The following is a 17133-nucleotide window of genomic DNA, read 5'->3' as shown; positions in this document are numbered from 1 at the left end:
CAGGGCAGGTACTGAGGACAGTGGATCGCCCCGGGACCGAGCGGCTGGCGGTCTCCCAGGGACTGGTGGTCTCCCGGCGGCTCCCCGGCGCCGGTTTCGGAAGCGCTGGTAATACCGGTGGCAGGAGGCGCGGGCGGGCAGCGCCGCACGCCGCAGGCTCGGCGGCCCCTCCGTGCTGTGCTGTACCGTACCGGACCGGACCGGACCGTACGGTACCGCACCGCACCGCACCGCCCGCAACCCAGCCCGGCCCGGCCGGCAGCGCCGCGCGGAAAGAGCCGCCGTCCCCCCTGCGGTCAGCCGGCCTGGGCCCACCCCCCCGCACCGGAGATCTCCGGCTGATAATTCAAAAATGGAGGATGCGCCCTCTCAGCCATTAATTAATAATGTAGCTCGCTGTCTTCCTGTGTGACACACGCTGGAAGGCACCGAGCGGCCAATAAAGATGTAGGGGAGAGCAGGGGAAGGCTCCTCCCCGCAGCTCTTCCTGATTGAGGGCTTGAAGAAGTAGATCAAAAACTTCCCAGGAGCCGGGGGGGGCAGAGGAAAGGGGAGAAACGCGGCGAGGGGCACCGCGCTTCGCACCGGCCGAGCAGCAAGGGCAGCCTGCGGCCGCACCAGGTGGGCAGGAGGGGAGGGAGTCCCTCGCTGCGGCAGGCCGGAGGGCGGGCAGCCCCCCGCGCCGCGGCCGCGCTGTCCCGCGGCGCCCGGGACGAGGCGAGGCGAGGCGCGGGGCTGGAAGGGCGAGGACCCCCATTAGGCAGCGTCCCGGCAGGAAGGGAAGGAGGGAGATAAGTGGTCGGCGCTGCCCCTCCTGCGTGTTTGGTTTGCGGGGAGGAGGAGGAGGAGGAGGCGGCGGGGGAGTGGAAGTTGGTGTCCGGCCCGGCGTGTGTGGGTCGGAGGCGGGGGAAGGGGGTGACCCGGGGGCAGGGGACCCGCAGGAGACAAAGCGCGGCGGCGGCGGCCGGGGTATCCCCGAGCCGAGCACGTTGCGCGGCTGGGGCGGGGGGCGCCGCCTCCGCCCGCCGCTCGGCGTCATGGCCCCATTGTGAGGCAGAGGGAGGCGGAGGCGGGAGGAAGGATCCGCCGCTCGCTCCGCGCGCAGTCCCAGGCAGGCAGCGGCGTGTCAGGCACACAAAAGGCCGCCGTGCCGCCGCCGGCGCTTTCTCCCGCTCCTTCTCCGGCTCCCCCGGGGGGAGGGACACGCCGGGCCCGCTCCCTCCTCCCCGGGCCGGGGGGCGCCGCTGCCCGCACTCGCTCACTCCCTCCCTCCGTATTTTTTGTTTTTGTTTTTTTTTTTTTTTTTTTCCTTCTTCCCCCTCGAAGCGGGTCCCGGGGCAGGAAGAGAGCGCGGAGCGGGGCGATGCCGCTGCTGCACCGAAAGCCCTTCGTGAGGGAGAAGCCCCCCGCCGACCTTCGGCCGGACGAGCGCGTTTTCTACTGCAGGGTCACTAACGAGATCTTCAGGGACTACGAGTAAGAGACAACCTCCGTGTCTGTGTCCGTGTCTCCGTGTCCGTCCGTGTGTCCGTCCTGCCCCCCCCCCCCAGCCCAGGCCCGGCCCTTCGGCGGCGGCGGCGGGCCGGGAGCGGTTTAACCCCCGAACGGCTGACACCTGGGCGGGCGGGGAGGGGAGGGGATTCCCCGGCAGCGCCGCGGGGAGCCCTGCTGGGGGGGGGTGAGGGGGCGCGGCTGGCGCCGAGCCCGTGCCTTCCCTAGGGGGGTGGGGGGAGAGGGCGGATCTCTCGCCGGGGGCAGGGGGAATCCCTGCCCCTCCTCGGCGGGGGTATCCCGCGGCCCCCTCCCCTCGCGGGGAAGGAGGGGAGCCGGCCCCTTCCTCACCCCCCCCCGCACCGCTCCTTCCGCGGTGTCGCCCTCGCCCCTGTCCCCCTGCCCCCGCCGGGGAAGTGAAAGTTGCGCTGTGGGAGGCGGCGGGCGGTAACGAGCGTCTGCCGGGCCCGGGCTCTCCCCCTCCCCTCCGCCCCCGCCGGCAGCCGCGTGTCGGCGGCGGACGGCGCTAGGCCGCCTCGCGGAAGGGGCCTCGCCGGGCCCGGGTGCCGGCGGCGCAGCGGGGCCGCCCGCCCGGCATGTGCCGGCCGCCCTATTGTTGTGGTAGCGGCCGGGCGGGGGGCGCCGCCTGCGGAGCCCGTTGGGCTCGGCTCCCCGGCCGGCTCCCGCCGCGGTTAACCCCTTGTTGCCGGGCCGGGGTGTCGGAGCCGCCGCGCCGCCCAGGGCCGTGCTCGCCCCGCCTCCGCGGGGAGCCGCCGGCTGACCCGGTTGGAAATGGCTGGCGGGCCCTGCCGCCCGGCGGCCCGGCCGGGGCGGGAGCGCGGCCCGGGCGCGGAGGTCGCTGCACCTGTCCGGCGGGGCGCGGGTCCCGCAGCCGCAGCCCTCCCTTCCCGGCCGGGCGGCACCGCCGGAGGTGAAACGCGGCCTGAAACCGAGCGGGCACACCTGTCCCCTCAGGATCTCAGTTTCTCGTGAGGCTTTTCTCCCTCTTTCCGTCCCCCTTTATTTTTTTTCCTTTTTCTTTCCTTCTCCGTGTGTAGAAGGACCAATGGAAATTGTGAAATTGTCGTTAACCGTTGAAGGCATATTGCACGGGTAGTCCCGAACTTGCTGCCGCTTACTTTCTTGCTTGTAGGAACAATGGCCAGAAAGTATTTAGCGAGACGTTTTTCAAAAGCTGATAAATGTATGTGTGTTCACCCCCAGTCCGATCCAGCACCATCCCTGCCTACAAAAAGGCCCCCGCATCGAACTCTTTTTTTTTTTTAAAGACGTGCAGACTAATGAGATTAAATCTGAAATACTTTTCATTTGCAGCATATGAAATTAGAGCACACCTAAATCTTTTTCGTGTTTAGACTTGTTTTTTCTTACTCAAATACACTTCACCTAATAAAATTTTAAAGAAGTTGGATTAGGTAACTTTGGAGGGTAATGCCTTACTGTTTCCTGGACGATATACTCTGGGAGGGAAGTGGGGTGTTGAATATTTTGTTGGAAGCTTTGTAAGGAGTGTTTTCATTATAGGGCATATAAGAACCTAACGAGCAAGAGCTGACAGCCTCCTGTTTCTGTAGGAATTAAGTCCCCCTCCTCCAGCTTCCAGTATTTTGAAAGCTGCATTTCTGGTTACAATTATTATTATCACATAATTAGATGACTCTCATGTATTTGTTGACACTGCACTGAAACACGTTTCAGGTACGTGTAGTTTTGCTAAAATTTCAGCATGAAAAGTATCCTTTTAAAACATCTTTCTGCTTTCAAATGGTTTGGTGAATATTTTAAGTACTCTGACAGGCTTATTTACACTGCAGAGATGTTGTCACTAAGCATGAAAGACCAAATTCCATATTTAACCAAAGTTCGCGAATTAAGGGATAAATTTAGACTTGTGTTCACACAGGCGATCACTAGAAACGTCAGTGGGTGGTTAGCTCAGAGGTCAGGGCTTAGAATATGGTATTTGGGGAAAACTCTGCAGAAAACTCTGCTATGCTTGTTTTTTGTGTATGTGGGGTGTTTTTGCTTTTTGTTTTTGTGTGTGTTTGTTTTTTTAAATTTTCTTCTGGCTTCTTTGTTAGGTTGGGTAAAATTGGTGCTTTGGATTGAGAAGCTTAGTATTTTTTTTACTTCACAAGGTGTACTGGCACAGATGAGTAAATTTAGATTAATGTTAGTTGTTTGTGGCATAATCTACTGGAGAACATAGGGTCATCTTTCAGCAAGTTTTAAAGATGCTGATCTTTGTCTCTGCTGGTTGCAAAGTGATGCTTCAAATAGCTAATGTCTTCTGAAAACAACATTTCCTATTTCTTTGCCTAAGCAAGGGCAATTAGATTAATAGGGATAGGGAGGGCCCACTTTTTAAAAACTGTATTGACTCTTTCATGAAAGAAAACCATTTTCTAAATCAGGCTTCTCTGAGTCTACTTTTGCAATAGCAACTTTAATTTTTTGAAGGGAGAATTTAAAAATTATAGAGTCTGACTAGATTGAGGGCTGTATAGATACATATGGTAACCTGAATTCACCCCCTTCCTCAACTATATGAATGCTTTTAGTTACCACAAATGGTTAAGATTTAAGTTGTTTTCTTGTTTGTTTTTTGTTTGTGTGTTTTTTTTGTTTTGTTGTTTTTATTTTTTTTTTTTTACAGAGCACAGACTTAGTGTTGAAAAGCTTCTTTCACACCCATGGCAGCTTTAGTAGAGATGAATACAAATCATAGATTAGTATTACTCTTTTCTATATAAGAAATCATTATGCTAATGCAAGGAGAATTTGGCAAGACTAGTATTTGGTAAAGTGACTTTCCCGTTAAGAATGTATTTCCCTTTTAATCTGAAATACCATCGCATAATTTTGTAACCCTTTAAAAGGGGGTGCAGTGAGGTGGCAGTGTTCGATTGCATTTATCATGAGTAACAGGAACTGGGGGAACTGATGTTCTTCATGCTTGGTTGTAGTCCTGGTTAGAGGGACAGACCCAGGGACAGACCAACAAGAGTCTCTGGAGCCATAGTAGTAGCTGGAAAAGCAAGTACGGGGATGCATGAGATGCATGAGAAACACGTTAAAGCAGTGGGATGTTACCACCAGTCTTTGACACCTTGTCTGTGAAAGTTAATTGCTGATATAGATGTGCAATTAAAGCTACTATTAAAGTATGGGAAGTCTTGCTTGTGAAGACAGCCTGAAAAAGAAAATGATGAGTAGTATAGATACAGTGGTAGGAACGTTCCTCATTCTAAAACATGGGGGGGAGGGGGGGGAAGCAGTTTTGCATTTTCAAAACTTACTGAAACTTCTGTATAGATTGGCCCGTGGAATTCTTGGTTACAGTCAAAAAGAGATCTGTTCAAAAGGCTTTTTAAAGTGTCCTTAGTTAAATTAGGTGGATTTTTCTCTTTTGTTGAAGAGAAACTCATAACTTGAAATATATTCCTTAATGCATAATTAACTTGTAAATACTAAGGAATAAATGTCTCTTTCTCAGTTTTGTTTCTTTTGTGCATTATTTTGTAATATGTATTATTGACCACTTCTGGAGATGAGGCAGAGTACGAGAACGCTTTTGTGATCCAGAATGGCAGAGTTGGTCTTCTGTGATTACCCTCCTACCATAGACTGAATAGATTTATGTATTAGAGGCCCATAGGGGCTTTGGGATTAAAAATAACAATTATTACAGATTAGCCATGCCATAGATTTTTTCCCTGCCTTTTTTCCCTCTCTCTTCAAATCTTTTTTTCCCCTTTCTCTTCAAATTTCACTTGCTTAACATGACTTTCTCATATTCTACATTCTCTGATATAGAATTCTTCTCTCTTTAAAGAAAGAACACCCCCCAACTTGTTTTTAATAGATGCTAAGAAAATGAATGAAAGTAAATGGTTTGAAACAAACATGTTCTTGAAACACACTAAAAATACAGTAGATCTTGGACTCAATGGAAATACTTGGTTAGTTCAAGCAAAAGGCATCTGTCATTTCTAGGCTGGGTTTTTATATCCATTGCAAGTGCAGTCAGCATAGAGATTTTAAGTAATTTATTTCTAGCTTCTGTTAATGAACTGCCTCCTATCAAATACCTACCAAGTAGCAGTATTAAAATACTCCTCAATGATTAGCTGATAATTTTGCTGTTTACCTTACCTTGCATGGAAAACTAACTATATAATGTAAATGCAAAAAGACATCCAGCTGAGAAGTCAACATTAATTACTACTACAAAGGCAACTCAGTTTTTATTCCCAGCTCCTCGAGTAGTTGAGCTGATGTGGACATCTTCACCAGGGTGCTGCAGGTCTGTTTGAGTTCTTGCAGGCAGATGGGACCATGCAAGCGAGCCTTGTGGACGTGTTTTGTATGAACTTCCCTCTCCATGTTGTCAAGAGTTACAGAGATCTTGAACCAGTGAGGAAACCCCAAAGACTGTAATACCCTAGATAAAAACGTAGATAAGGCTTCAGATGTGACATAGCAGCAGATGCACTTGCTGTTGTGAATTTAAGTTGAATGTAGAATATGGTCAAGTGCATTATTACTCTTTATTTAAAGAGAAAGGGTATTGCTGCTGCTACCGTTCTCTTGGTTTGGTAGCTATTGTGTCTGCTCTTTGTAAATCTTTTTGTGATAACTGATGTGTACCAGAGAGAGACAGGGACAGAAAGAGTACTACAAACAACATCTACTGCTATACTGTTGGGATTTGGTTTTCTCCTCTCTCTCAAACCAAGTTAAAGTGAGATCATTAAAACATTGCAATAAAACTGTGTTAACAGACTAAGCCACAGATGGTTTTGATGTGCTATAGGTAATGACTAGCTAAAGACAAATAATGCTTTCAAAATTGAGTGTAACTTTTTTCACACGATTCTTTTGTCTTCCCTGTGGGTTCAGAGGGGAAAAATCCACACAAAACAAAAGAGAAAATGAGGGAGAATGAAACTGGATACACAAACTACTTTTGTATGCAAATGGAAAAATGTTTTCCTCAAATATGTTTCAGTTAAAGTAATCTTAGAATTTTGCACTTGTAATAATAATGGATTAAAAAATTTTAGAGGGGTGTGTTAGTTGGGGGGGTTTTTTAGTTGTGGGGTTTTTTCCCCCTGTAAGTTCAACGCTGTTGCTTTAAATAGCATGACTGTCCCGTGTCCCTCACAAAGAATAACAGCGGCTCTTAAAGGGACACTGTCAGCGTCAACCTCAGTCTCTCCCTCCGTCTCGGCTCTCTCCCCCCCCCCCCCCCCCCCGCCCCCTTTTACTTTCAAAATGTTTGAAAATTAAGTTCTGGTACATTTTTAAATAACTCTTAGGGTGGCTTTCTCTTTCCTGGCTGAAGATAATTATCCAGAACCTCTTTGGTAAGCAAGACAAAAAATTGTATATAAAGACACACAGCTGCATGAAGATTTGAGTGTTTCTTTATCCATTGAAGTCAGTAAGACTACTAAAAAATATTGTGAATTCAAACAGAAGTATTGAAATGTAGGGCAGGAAGAGATCTGACGAGATCATGTTTTACGTATTCTATCACCTGGGAGAAAAAAAAAAACAAAACAACACCCCCCAAAAAAACCAAAACAAAAAAACCCCACAGATTTCTGTCTAACCTGTTATTTAAAATGTTTAACTAACTATTCTATACCTTAAAGATACTGATTCACCATGCTTGACAGCAGGAAAAAAAAGTATTCTGTCCAATGCACAAAGAATGACTGACAGCCATCCGTTCTTCATATATTGAAGAATAATTTTTCATTCTCTCTCCTTTGTTCTCTCCTTTTCTTGTTTTAGAGTAAGCAAACCCAAATTATTCCTTATTACTTAGGAGTGTTAGACCCATGTACCATCAAATATATTAAGTAGATGCAGGTGATATAAAAATCTGGAATTTTGTAGCTATTAAATATTATTCAGATAATATATCTCTTCCTCTTCTGTCCTTTTCCCTTTCTCGCAGCTGATGTTCTTCCTAAAGCATCTTTCTCTGACTCAGAGGAATCCTGTGCTCATACAGAAAGGATTATCTGAGCAAGGACCCTCCATTGTCCTCAATCTGGAATTTCCATTTTCATTTACAAAATGTTATGGTTCATCTGTCCATCTGCAGTGAACATTGTTATCTGCATCAGTTTAACTGATGTACGTTTGTCAGCTTGAGTTTGTGGGGAGCCTGCACAAAAAAACTCAGAAGTGTGAACTGTACAATTCTCTAACCCCGTTAGTAGAAATTATTTGAACAGTTCTATCCTTTTAAAAATGAGAACACTGTGCAGCATAATTTTTTTTTAAAGGAATGAAACTTCAGTATAGGTGTATCATGTAGCCTGCAGTGTTCTGAAAGTATTGTGTGTCTGCCTTGAAATAGCTATGTTGAATTGATACAAGGCAAAACAAAACTCAGTTTGTCATGTTGTGTGTTGCATACTTATCAATACTAGTCCGTTAAGATTTTTTTAAAGGAAGGCAAATAAAAGTCACTGTCTGAACTGGGGCATATTGAAAGATTGCTCTGCTGTCTGATCCCTGATCCATAGTATATGGTATGTTTTAACATGGTTTTGTGAATAGCTACATCATCTACTTCATCTAGAAAGTGTTTTAACAAACTGCTGTTTTTCTGATACCTGTCAAAAATTGACATATACTGACTAATGAAGGCTCTTCTTTCTTGATTCCAATATAATAACTAGTAAGCAAGCAATAACAGCAATGTAATTTTAGCATTAATTGGAAATAGGGGGAAGGAGGAGAATCTATATTTGCTAATGGAACAAGGGAGGAGAAGAATCTGTAGGAAAGAATAGTTCAATGCTTTTTCTAAGAGCAATGCAAACAGTGAAGGCATAAAAACTGTTTAGAGAACTACTTGACATTAATTTTTTTTACCTCTCCCATCTTTTCATTTGTGAGCTAGGGTACTCAAAATCTGAAACTTATTCAAGTTTCAACATGTTTCTGTGATGTTAAGGTTATTTTATGTTTGTACAGTTTTAGACCCTCCTCTTGCAAATATTTGTGGAAATGTGGGGGGTGTGAGGAGGATATGACACCTATTAAACTCAATGTGATTATTCTTATGCATAAGGCTTCTTATACATGAATATTTGTTTGCAGCACTTCTAGGTCTTGATGTTGTTGCTGTAGTCTGTAGTGAGAGGAGACTTTAGTTTTACAATAGCAATTTACCATGGCATGGCTAAAAAGTGGTAAATAAGCCTTGATGATCTACAACCTGTACAGGAGTAGAGCTGCCTTTGCATTTCAGGCTTGTAAAAGAAATTTGTTTGCACCATTAATAGTGAGCAAATTGAAAATGTTAGTCAGAACTCAACCGTTTTCTTTCTCTCTCCCCCACCCTCTGTCTTTTCAGTGATTTTTTTGAACGCACCATTCTGTGCAACAGCCTTGTGTGGAGCTGTGCTGTCACAGGTAAACCAGGACTCACATATCAGGAAGCACTGGAATCAGAGAAGAAAGCCAGACATAATCTTCAAAGTTTTCCAGAGGCACTCATCATTCCAGTTCTCTACTTGGCCACCCTTACCCATCGCTCCCGACTTCACGAGATCTGTGATGAAATCTTTGCTTATGTCAAGGATCGGTATTTTGTTGGTGAAACAGTGGAAGTAGTTAGAAACAATGGTGCAAGGTGAGTATGTTTGAAAATAAATACGTATTTCTTTTTGTTTGGTGTGGGTGGTTTTTGTGTGTGCTTTTTTAAACCAAAAATCAGGATGATAATAAAAAGCATCACACCTCACTTTGGGTGTGTTTGATGGAGAAGTTAGAGATACAGTTACGGCTCCTCCCTACTTTAAGAGTAGGCTTCTATTGCTGGGCTTGGTATCTTGTTCCTTAGCTTAGAAGCAGCTGTGGAGGCAGGATAGTGCTCTCAGGCCTTGACACTGCAGTTTTTTGGTCCATGTGGTAGATTTGCAAAGGAATGTCAGTCCCCTTGTGTGAGAAAGGTGGGTTGTTTGTAGAATGAGATTTAATGAGAAACGAGGGGAAGCTATGAATTAAAAATCATATGAAAGTTTTGATGAAATTGTCCAGAATGTAATTCATCACATGGTGTTTTGTGTACTCAGAATGGTGGAACTATTGGAAGCTTAAAGAATCTATGACAGTTGGATTTTTGTTTTTTAGCTAGTGGCGAAAATTGTGACTGCTTTCTCAGAGAAGTTGGAAATTAATCATAAAATGTTTGTAATAGGTGATTATCTGGGGTTTAGTGTGATGGGGTTTTTTCCTACTCAGAGTTAGTGTTATGTTTACTCTCATACTGATGTATATATTGCAAGCATTTTTATTTTTATCTTAGACTGATTAAAAACTTGGAAGAATTTTGAGCTTCAGATGCTTTCTTTCTCATGTCATTGGTACATATGCTCTGTAGTATAAGTTGTTTTACAACATGTAGCTAGCTTGAGTCTTTAAAGCAGCTTCTGGTCCATGTTTTATCTAAATGAGTTTGCAGTTTCACCTAACTGAGGTTTAAAATGGGAAAGACTTAAACATGCTCAACTTGGAAGTACCTGCAGAATGTGTGCTAAAGCCTTTGTGGGTTCAGCTGTTGCTGGGTTTTTTTGTTGTTTGTTTGTGGGGTTGTTTTTGTTTTGCCTTTCAGGAGGAAGGTGCCAGCTTACACTGCAGAGTAGATGGGGCACAACCTATTGGCTTCTGTGGGTAGCCTGAGGTCTCGGCACGTAATCTGGTATACATATTGGGTGATAGGAGTGGGCTGGTTCAAAATGCTCATTAGAGAACATGGTTATTCTGTATGAGTTTTTTTAGTGGCCGATCCAGATCTTATTTAAAGCAAAGTTTGTACTACACCAGGAAGAAAAATCTGTTGATGTGCTGCAGGAGATAAGTTGTCAGGAAATTTGTATGAGTATGTACATAAGGTCAGTGCTTAATAGAAAAGCTTTCCATCTCTACCCTGCTCTATTCCTTTCAACAAGTAAGTCCCAGTATGCAAAGCCAGGACAAGAACAACTTCAGTAGAGTTGCTGCTTTCTGTACAGAAAACATATATCTGAAGTTTTTTTCTGTCTTATCTTTATACTTGTCTAATGACTAGACCCGGGTTACCACTAGTATTACAGTCATTTGACTCATTACATTCTCATTACATATATGACTTATTACTGTCATACAGAGAATAAGGTTTTTTTCTTCTTTTTTTTAAACTAGAAACCTGAATATTATGAACTGTCAGTGTAATTCAGCTGTTGGTTTCCATTTGCTCAATGAAATGCCTTTGTTTTCAATCTTTGACGATACTGTCAGTTTCCCAACTAACAGCAAAAAGAATGCTTTAGAAGAACGAACTTTTTCCCCCGAGAACAACCCTCCTGTCTTTCTCTTACTTTTCTAAACTCTTCACTAAAATATTTATGCATGTGCATCTTAGCTTTTCAAAGCTTAAATGAAAAGTACTTATATGCAATAAATACAAGTCTGTCTTGTTTCTTTGTCTTTTGAAATTCAGAATTCTTTTCACTTTTCTTTTTAGACCATCATAAATCAGTTTTTGTTTGCCCTAACAAAATGGTTTCTACTTACCATGTAAGTGAAATTCTGTTCAGATAAAGTTGTGATATGATTCTATCTCATGAAGATAGCACTATCATTATTTTTACCAGCCTTTAATTAAATCTTCTTGGTTATTCAAAATTGTGTTGAGATACATATCTAATGATTTTGTTTACTTTCCACTTTCACAGATCAATATATTAATAGGATTTAAGCTAAATTTCTTAAGCCTTTGGGGTGGGCTAGATAGCATTCAAAATACCGAAGATTCAGATAAAACCTATTTCTATTGAAAATGAACCTGCTAGAGATTGTATGTTTTAAAACTACATAAGTATCAATCTGTGTCTGGTAAAATGAAGCATGAAAAATTCACCTTAGCTGACTGTATGCCACTGGTTCTAGACAAATGTATAGCATAGAGCTAGTTCAGACCTTTAATACTAAATCTAGGAAACAGTGCAAATAACATGGTAATGCAGAGGGATTTTTATGCTTAGAGATACATAATTAAAGAATACAAAGTGGTGAGGCATAGTTATTCTTCTGCTCAATTAACAGTTGACTTTGACCTATATTTTGAGGTACTACATTGGGGATTAAGCATACCAACTCATGTTACTTGTAAATAACATGGCTGTTTAACAGAATGATTTGCGCGTTTGTCCTGTGCAGCTACGTTTTTGTGACCTTTTCTAGCAAAAATGGTCACAGTCCACCTATACTGTAATGGTATCCTATAAGACCAACAGAATTTGGCAGATCATGAAAACCCAGTTGTGTCATGGTGTTGTAAACTTCCACTGCATTTATGTATGAAGTTTTTTTGCATACATGATGGCAGCAGGATCGTTTGTTATCTGAGCTCTGCACATCATTTAATGCGAAGCCTACAACATAATGCATGTGTAACCAGGGGTTGCTCAAGTAATTTAAGTATTGATGTTTTATAGCTCCTAACTTTGCACGTGTAATATTCTTGTAGGATAGATTGCTTTGATGCAGCTTTCTAGATGTTGAACAAAGTAAATGGGAGGGAACCGAAGCACTAGAAGGGTTAGCATTTTGGCTTAATGTAAATGTTTTTATCTTGAGCATATGAAGTAGTCTATAGTACTGTAAGCAATGGACAGGTGATCTAGAAAGAGTAAGAGACCAAGTGCTTTGTGCAGAGGCTAGGCAGAAGATTATTTTCTTGAGACCAGTGGTTCTTGTATCCAACCTGTGTGTTCTGGTTGTTGCAGAATCTGATGCCCCATTGCTTTTTCGGATCTTATGTCGCTATCAGGCTCTTGTGGTTTCTAGCCTTCTGTTGTGCTGCTCAGTTTTGAATTTGGCTGCTTCCTCCTTGTTGCTGAGGTCTGGTAGGAGGAACTTGGAGAGTTTGGGAGACATTCTGTCTTCCTGTTGTTTCGGTATGTCTGGTGTCTTAACAGCCCTTATCAACCAGCAAGAAATTGCAGAGAAAGCCCCCCAGTCCTATGATGTGGCTTGTTCAGGCAGTCTCTGAAAGTGATGTGTGCAATTTGGTAATCTAGTAGAAGCAACAAGGAGATGGTTCTGCTTGTTCTTTAACTCTTTCAGACTATGTATTGATTAAAAATGGCCAGCTTTTTTGGTTTGTATGTGTCCAGCATTTCTGGCCAGACTGGGGCTGACTTTTCTCCAAAGTGGCAGCTGTGTATGCTTTAACACATGAGATACTTGGATTCCCAGTTGAAGAACTGTAGGAGTTGTGTAACAAAGTTTTCCTAGTACTGCCTTCATGAAAGACAAAATTATTATTTGAAACATCAGTCAGAAATATCATATAATATAGACAGAAAACTTAATCTCAAATTAAGTTTGTCTGAGTGGCCAAGGAATTGAAAACAGCTAACACTGTAAGTACTGTGATTTAGATGTCAGATTGCTGTTTATGGAAAGTAATTTATTGAAAAAGGCATGGAAATTATTTGAGATTTTGTTGGGGGGGGAAATTAGAGCAATATTTCATGTTAACCATGGTCAGTTAAGATGTAATATAAGCAGCTAATGTTTTAGCTCACACTTTATTGAAGCAGAGGAAAAACGTTGACCACATCACCGGAATTGCATCCTATATTTGTTCTTCAGAACTGAAAGTTTAAGACCTGTATGATACTAGTTGGCCTTTTGTTTTTCCACAAGGAATGGCATCTCCTGCAGTAACCTGTCCATTTGTTGCAGTCTTAGTACCATGTTGTATTATTGGTACTTAAAACCTGTGAAATTGATTTTCAACATCTGGGCATCTGAAGTCAGTTACCTGAAAGCTGGAACTGTGGTGTGGAAGGCCTACCTGAAATAACCTTAGTGAATGCCTCAGGCACACCAAATAAAACCTACAGCTGTGTAACTCACTCAGCTGTAGGACCTGTTCCTTTCTCCTTGAGGTCAGGAGTGTGGTGGTTTTTTTAATTCATTTGTCAGGAAAAAACTAGATTTAAAGCATGTGTCAACAACCAGTTGTGATTTATCATCAGTGTTCTGAGACTGGACGCTATCACAAGAAATAATGGCTGTCTTTATTAGGGTATACAAGTGAGCAGGGTGATAATTAGTTAATTAATCTGTAAGCTTGCAGCCTGACTTGAGCAGTGGAGAGATCTGAGGTTTTAGTTGGACAACTCTAGTAGCTCTTCAGCTCACCCTCCCCCGCCCTTAAAAATAGCTTATGTGGGGACAACCAGTTGTTGTCCAGCAATTAGTATGGAACTTAATTAAAAAGTCAACCACCTGCAGACTAAAAGAGATTGCTTAAAGGTAGTAAGAAGGAAGAAATCATACAGAATGTGGCAGATACAAAAAAGGAATGTCTTTTTTTTCATTGAATTTGACCACTAGATGACACCACTGCAAAAGAATACTTGTTTAATGTCTGTGAGCAGGCAACACCAGAATGCTTTAAGAGAACGTAGTATTTTTAAAATGAACCTATTTACAGAAGTAGTAGATGAAGTTCTCTGTTAGGAAGATTGCTGCATCTGATGACACATTAGGTATAGGTTGACATCCTTTCTCTGCTCTGAATGATCTGATGTTGACCATTGCCAAGCTGCAGGAAACAGATAATCATGGAGCAACCTTGTCTGTAAGTGAAACTTCTTTTTTTAACTCATCAATTGTTTGGCTGGTGTCCCAGCACTTTTTAGGACTGTTCGTAGTGGATTAACCACTGCATTAGGCCAATTAAAAGATTTGCATACTGTTTTCATCTCTGTAAGTCTTAACTGGGGCACAGGAAGCATGTTGCTGGCCATGACTATGCCTAGCTGATATGGAGTTGGGATGGCAGAAGGTAATCCTTGTAAGAGATAAGATTATAGCTAATTTTCCAAATTTTTCATTCAAAATGGCAACAAGGTATTACTTGCTTATACATGTATAGTTGTCTTCTGAGAACTAGGATAAGTTAATGTAAGACCACTAGGTAGTAAAAGGCAAAGTGTCTTCCATATTTAGACTTTAATGAGTTACAGTGAATTTAAATTATTTTCTAGTCCACCAACAAATTTTCCCCTTTGACATGTCAGCTTCAAAGCTGTCTGGATGCAGAGGCACTGGAGCTAATGTCTACAGAATCAGGAAGTTATAGCATGTTTTTGTAGTGGTAAGGCTTAAGCATAAGTTCCTGCATAGAAAGAAAATTTCCTACTGTATTTCGAAAGGTGAATTTGAATTCCAGTAGCAAAGTTAGTGTGGTGTTTGTGAAAGAGCATAGCTGACAGTACTGGAGAGCAGCTTACCTATTCATAGAGCAAGTACCGTTTGCATTCTTCCAGCATTGCCATTTAAGGATCAGTCATCTCCTGGCCTGGAAAAATCACGTTTCAGGAATTCACTTTCCACTGCCCTTAAGTCCTTTGGAATATAAATATATTTGTATTTGTTGACTAATATATTTGTATTTGACTAATGGAAGCTATGAGATTATGATATCTGGGAGAGAACCTGCAACTCCTTTCTTATAGATTGTTGAACAGCTGCTACAACTATTTTCGGGTGCTGCCAGTCTCTGTTAGTTCTCATTTCTGTGCACACTTTCTACTTTTATACCTATAAATTTAAAGGTATGGGTTTTGGTTTGCTTGTTTTATGATTTGGGGGTTTTTTTTAATCAGCACAATACTACAAACGGAAGGCTGGGCAGTCAAAATGATGCATATACTGGTGTTAGTGCTGTCCTAATTCCACAGGAGACAGCTGATGCAGCTACTGTGCATATAGGATTCTTTTGTCATAAGCAAAAATATGCTTCTTACTAGTTTCTTTGAAGCGTACAATCTTACCTATAACTTGACAGACAAATGAAGCTGCTAAAACTTGAAAACAGCAGTTCTTACCGTATTTCAGGAAGCCATTATGTGCATAAAACTTGTCTCTGTGTTGTGCGCTTTCGTTTGGTATGTGCATTAAACTGTACCAGTTAGCTTCGTAAAAGATGTCACTTATTCCTTCAGATCTTGTCTTGCTCTTATCTCTCTAATTACTTTCAAGCGTATGAGAACTGTTAGGACAAGGATATGTTACTGCACTTACCTGACATTTGTCAGCTTTTAGTAAGTTTTTAAGAAGTAAAACAGAATGAGGCTATAGCTTTTTGGTACTTCTTGGTACTTGCTACTATAGCTTCTTGTATTACTCTTTTGGGGTTTTCTGTGTTCAACTAACTTTACATACTATTAGAAAAGGTGTGCTTTTTTAATTTTGGCATTTGAAAAACTTTGCTTTCATTTGGGTGTCTGTTTTAAAATGAATTTCTTTTTGCTTCTGACTCACTGATCATTGTTTTCTTTATGTTGAAAGTTGGCCTGAAAGTATTGCAATATTCCCCCAGCCTTCTACATCCAAGGGATGGTTTTTGTCTGCTTATTGTAAAGCATACAAGAGGCACATTTATAACTCATATGGGCCTTCAAGGGATCTTGTCTTTTGACTTGGAATGAGGGCACAGCAGAGTGCCAGACTATTATTTCTATCACAGTAGTTAGCGCCAGCCAGATCAAAAGCTGTTGTGCATAACGCTCAACTGACGGGCAGTGAGAAGCAGTCTCTCCTCTCACAGCTTGTAACTCCAGTCTTGGTTGGATGTAAAGGTATACTTGGCATTTGAGAAGAACTTCTCTGAGTAAGTGAAAGTGCCAATAATTGCAGGGTCAAGGTTTCTGCTTGACATCCTGTGATGGCTGGTTTTGGCCCGTTACATAGTAGAGTGCAGCTTCTTCTCTTCTTCAAATAGTGTTCTTCTGCTTTAGCAGAGGTAGATGGAGATACCTGCTTGTCCTGCAAGTCGTAATAGCTTGTGTCCATGCTTTTGAGTTGCTCAGCTGAATGAAAGAGAAATTTGGCAAGTAAGTTATGCTTACCCTTTGTTCTGGGTTTTCCCGAATCACTGTCATCTTGGACTACTGGTGAGTTTGAAGCATGTACCATGTCTTACCCAACTACCTTGTTAGGTGTGTGGTTTTGCTGGAACAGACTTTTCTAGTATCCCAGTGTTCACTTCCCTAGATGTCACTTTTCAGTTAGGAAGGATAAACTACTGAAATCACTGAGCTACTCAAGAAATCATAGTGTCTCAGGGCCTCTAAATGAGGGAGGTCTTACTACTTCTTCTTCCTCCTCTGCTTTTGTCTGTGGCCGGTATTTGCCTCTTGCACATGCTCTAGTTCTCACCAGATCCTTCAGTGAGCCACTTGAAGTAGCTGATATGACACAAACTTACCCAGCTCTTCACATTGGGTTAGTTTTGGATTGTTTTTTTGTTTTGTCAGGTAATTGAATTCAATTTCATGGCAATCAATAAATGATACTGAGTGCCAGAGCTACAAAAAGCAAGGACTGCACCAAGTATGTGGCTGGAAGGAGGAATGGCAAGGGAAGATTTCCCCCTTTGGCAGTGTTGAACTAAGTCATCTCTGCATCTTGTGGAACGGCAGCCTGAGGCTGCAGGTGCAGTTTGCTTTTGTACACCTTCAGCCTGCCGCTTCCTTACCATTCTTCTGGGAGTGACAAGGTTCAGTCCAACCTTAAAGTTTTCTGCTAGTT

At 42.9% G+C, this 17133-nt stretch overlaps 1 protein-coding gene across 2 annotated transcripts in view; it reads left to right on the top strand.

Moving 5' to 3' along the window:
* Positions 1 to 472: 472 nt before the first annotated feature.
* The window catches only part of BAZ1A (bromodomain adjacent to zinc finger domain 1A), a 66859-nt gene continuing 50198 nt past the window's right edge, over positions 473 to 17133 (top strand). For both annotated transcript variants that reach the window (XM_072865322.1, XM_072865321.1), the window contains exons 1-3: positions 473 to 621; positions 1327 to 1476; positions 8894 to 9172. In XM_072865322.1, coding sequence (XP_072721423.1) covers positions 1364 to 1476; positions 8894 to 9172 — 392 coding nt within the window. In that variant the 5' untranslated portion in view covers positions 473 to 621; positions 1327 to 1363. The remainder of the gene's footprint in view (positions 622 to 1326; positions 1477 to 8893; positions 9173 to 17133) is intronic.

The sequence above is a fragment of the Ciconia boyciana genome, chromosome 6, assembly GCF_034638445.1.
Source record: "Ciconia boyciana chromosome 6, ASM3463844v1, whole genome shotgun sequence".
Classification (NCBI taxonomy): Eukaryota; Metazoa; Chordata; class Aves; order Ciconiiformes; family Ciconiidae; genus Ciconia; species Ciconia boyciana.
Note: the sequence above shows the minus strand (reverse complement) of the source record. Positions and strands in the feature narration are given on the sequence as shown.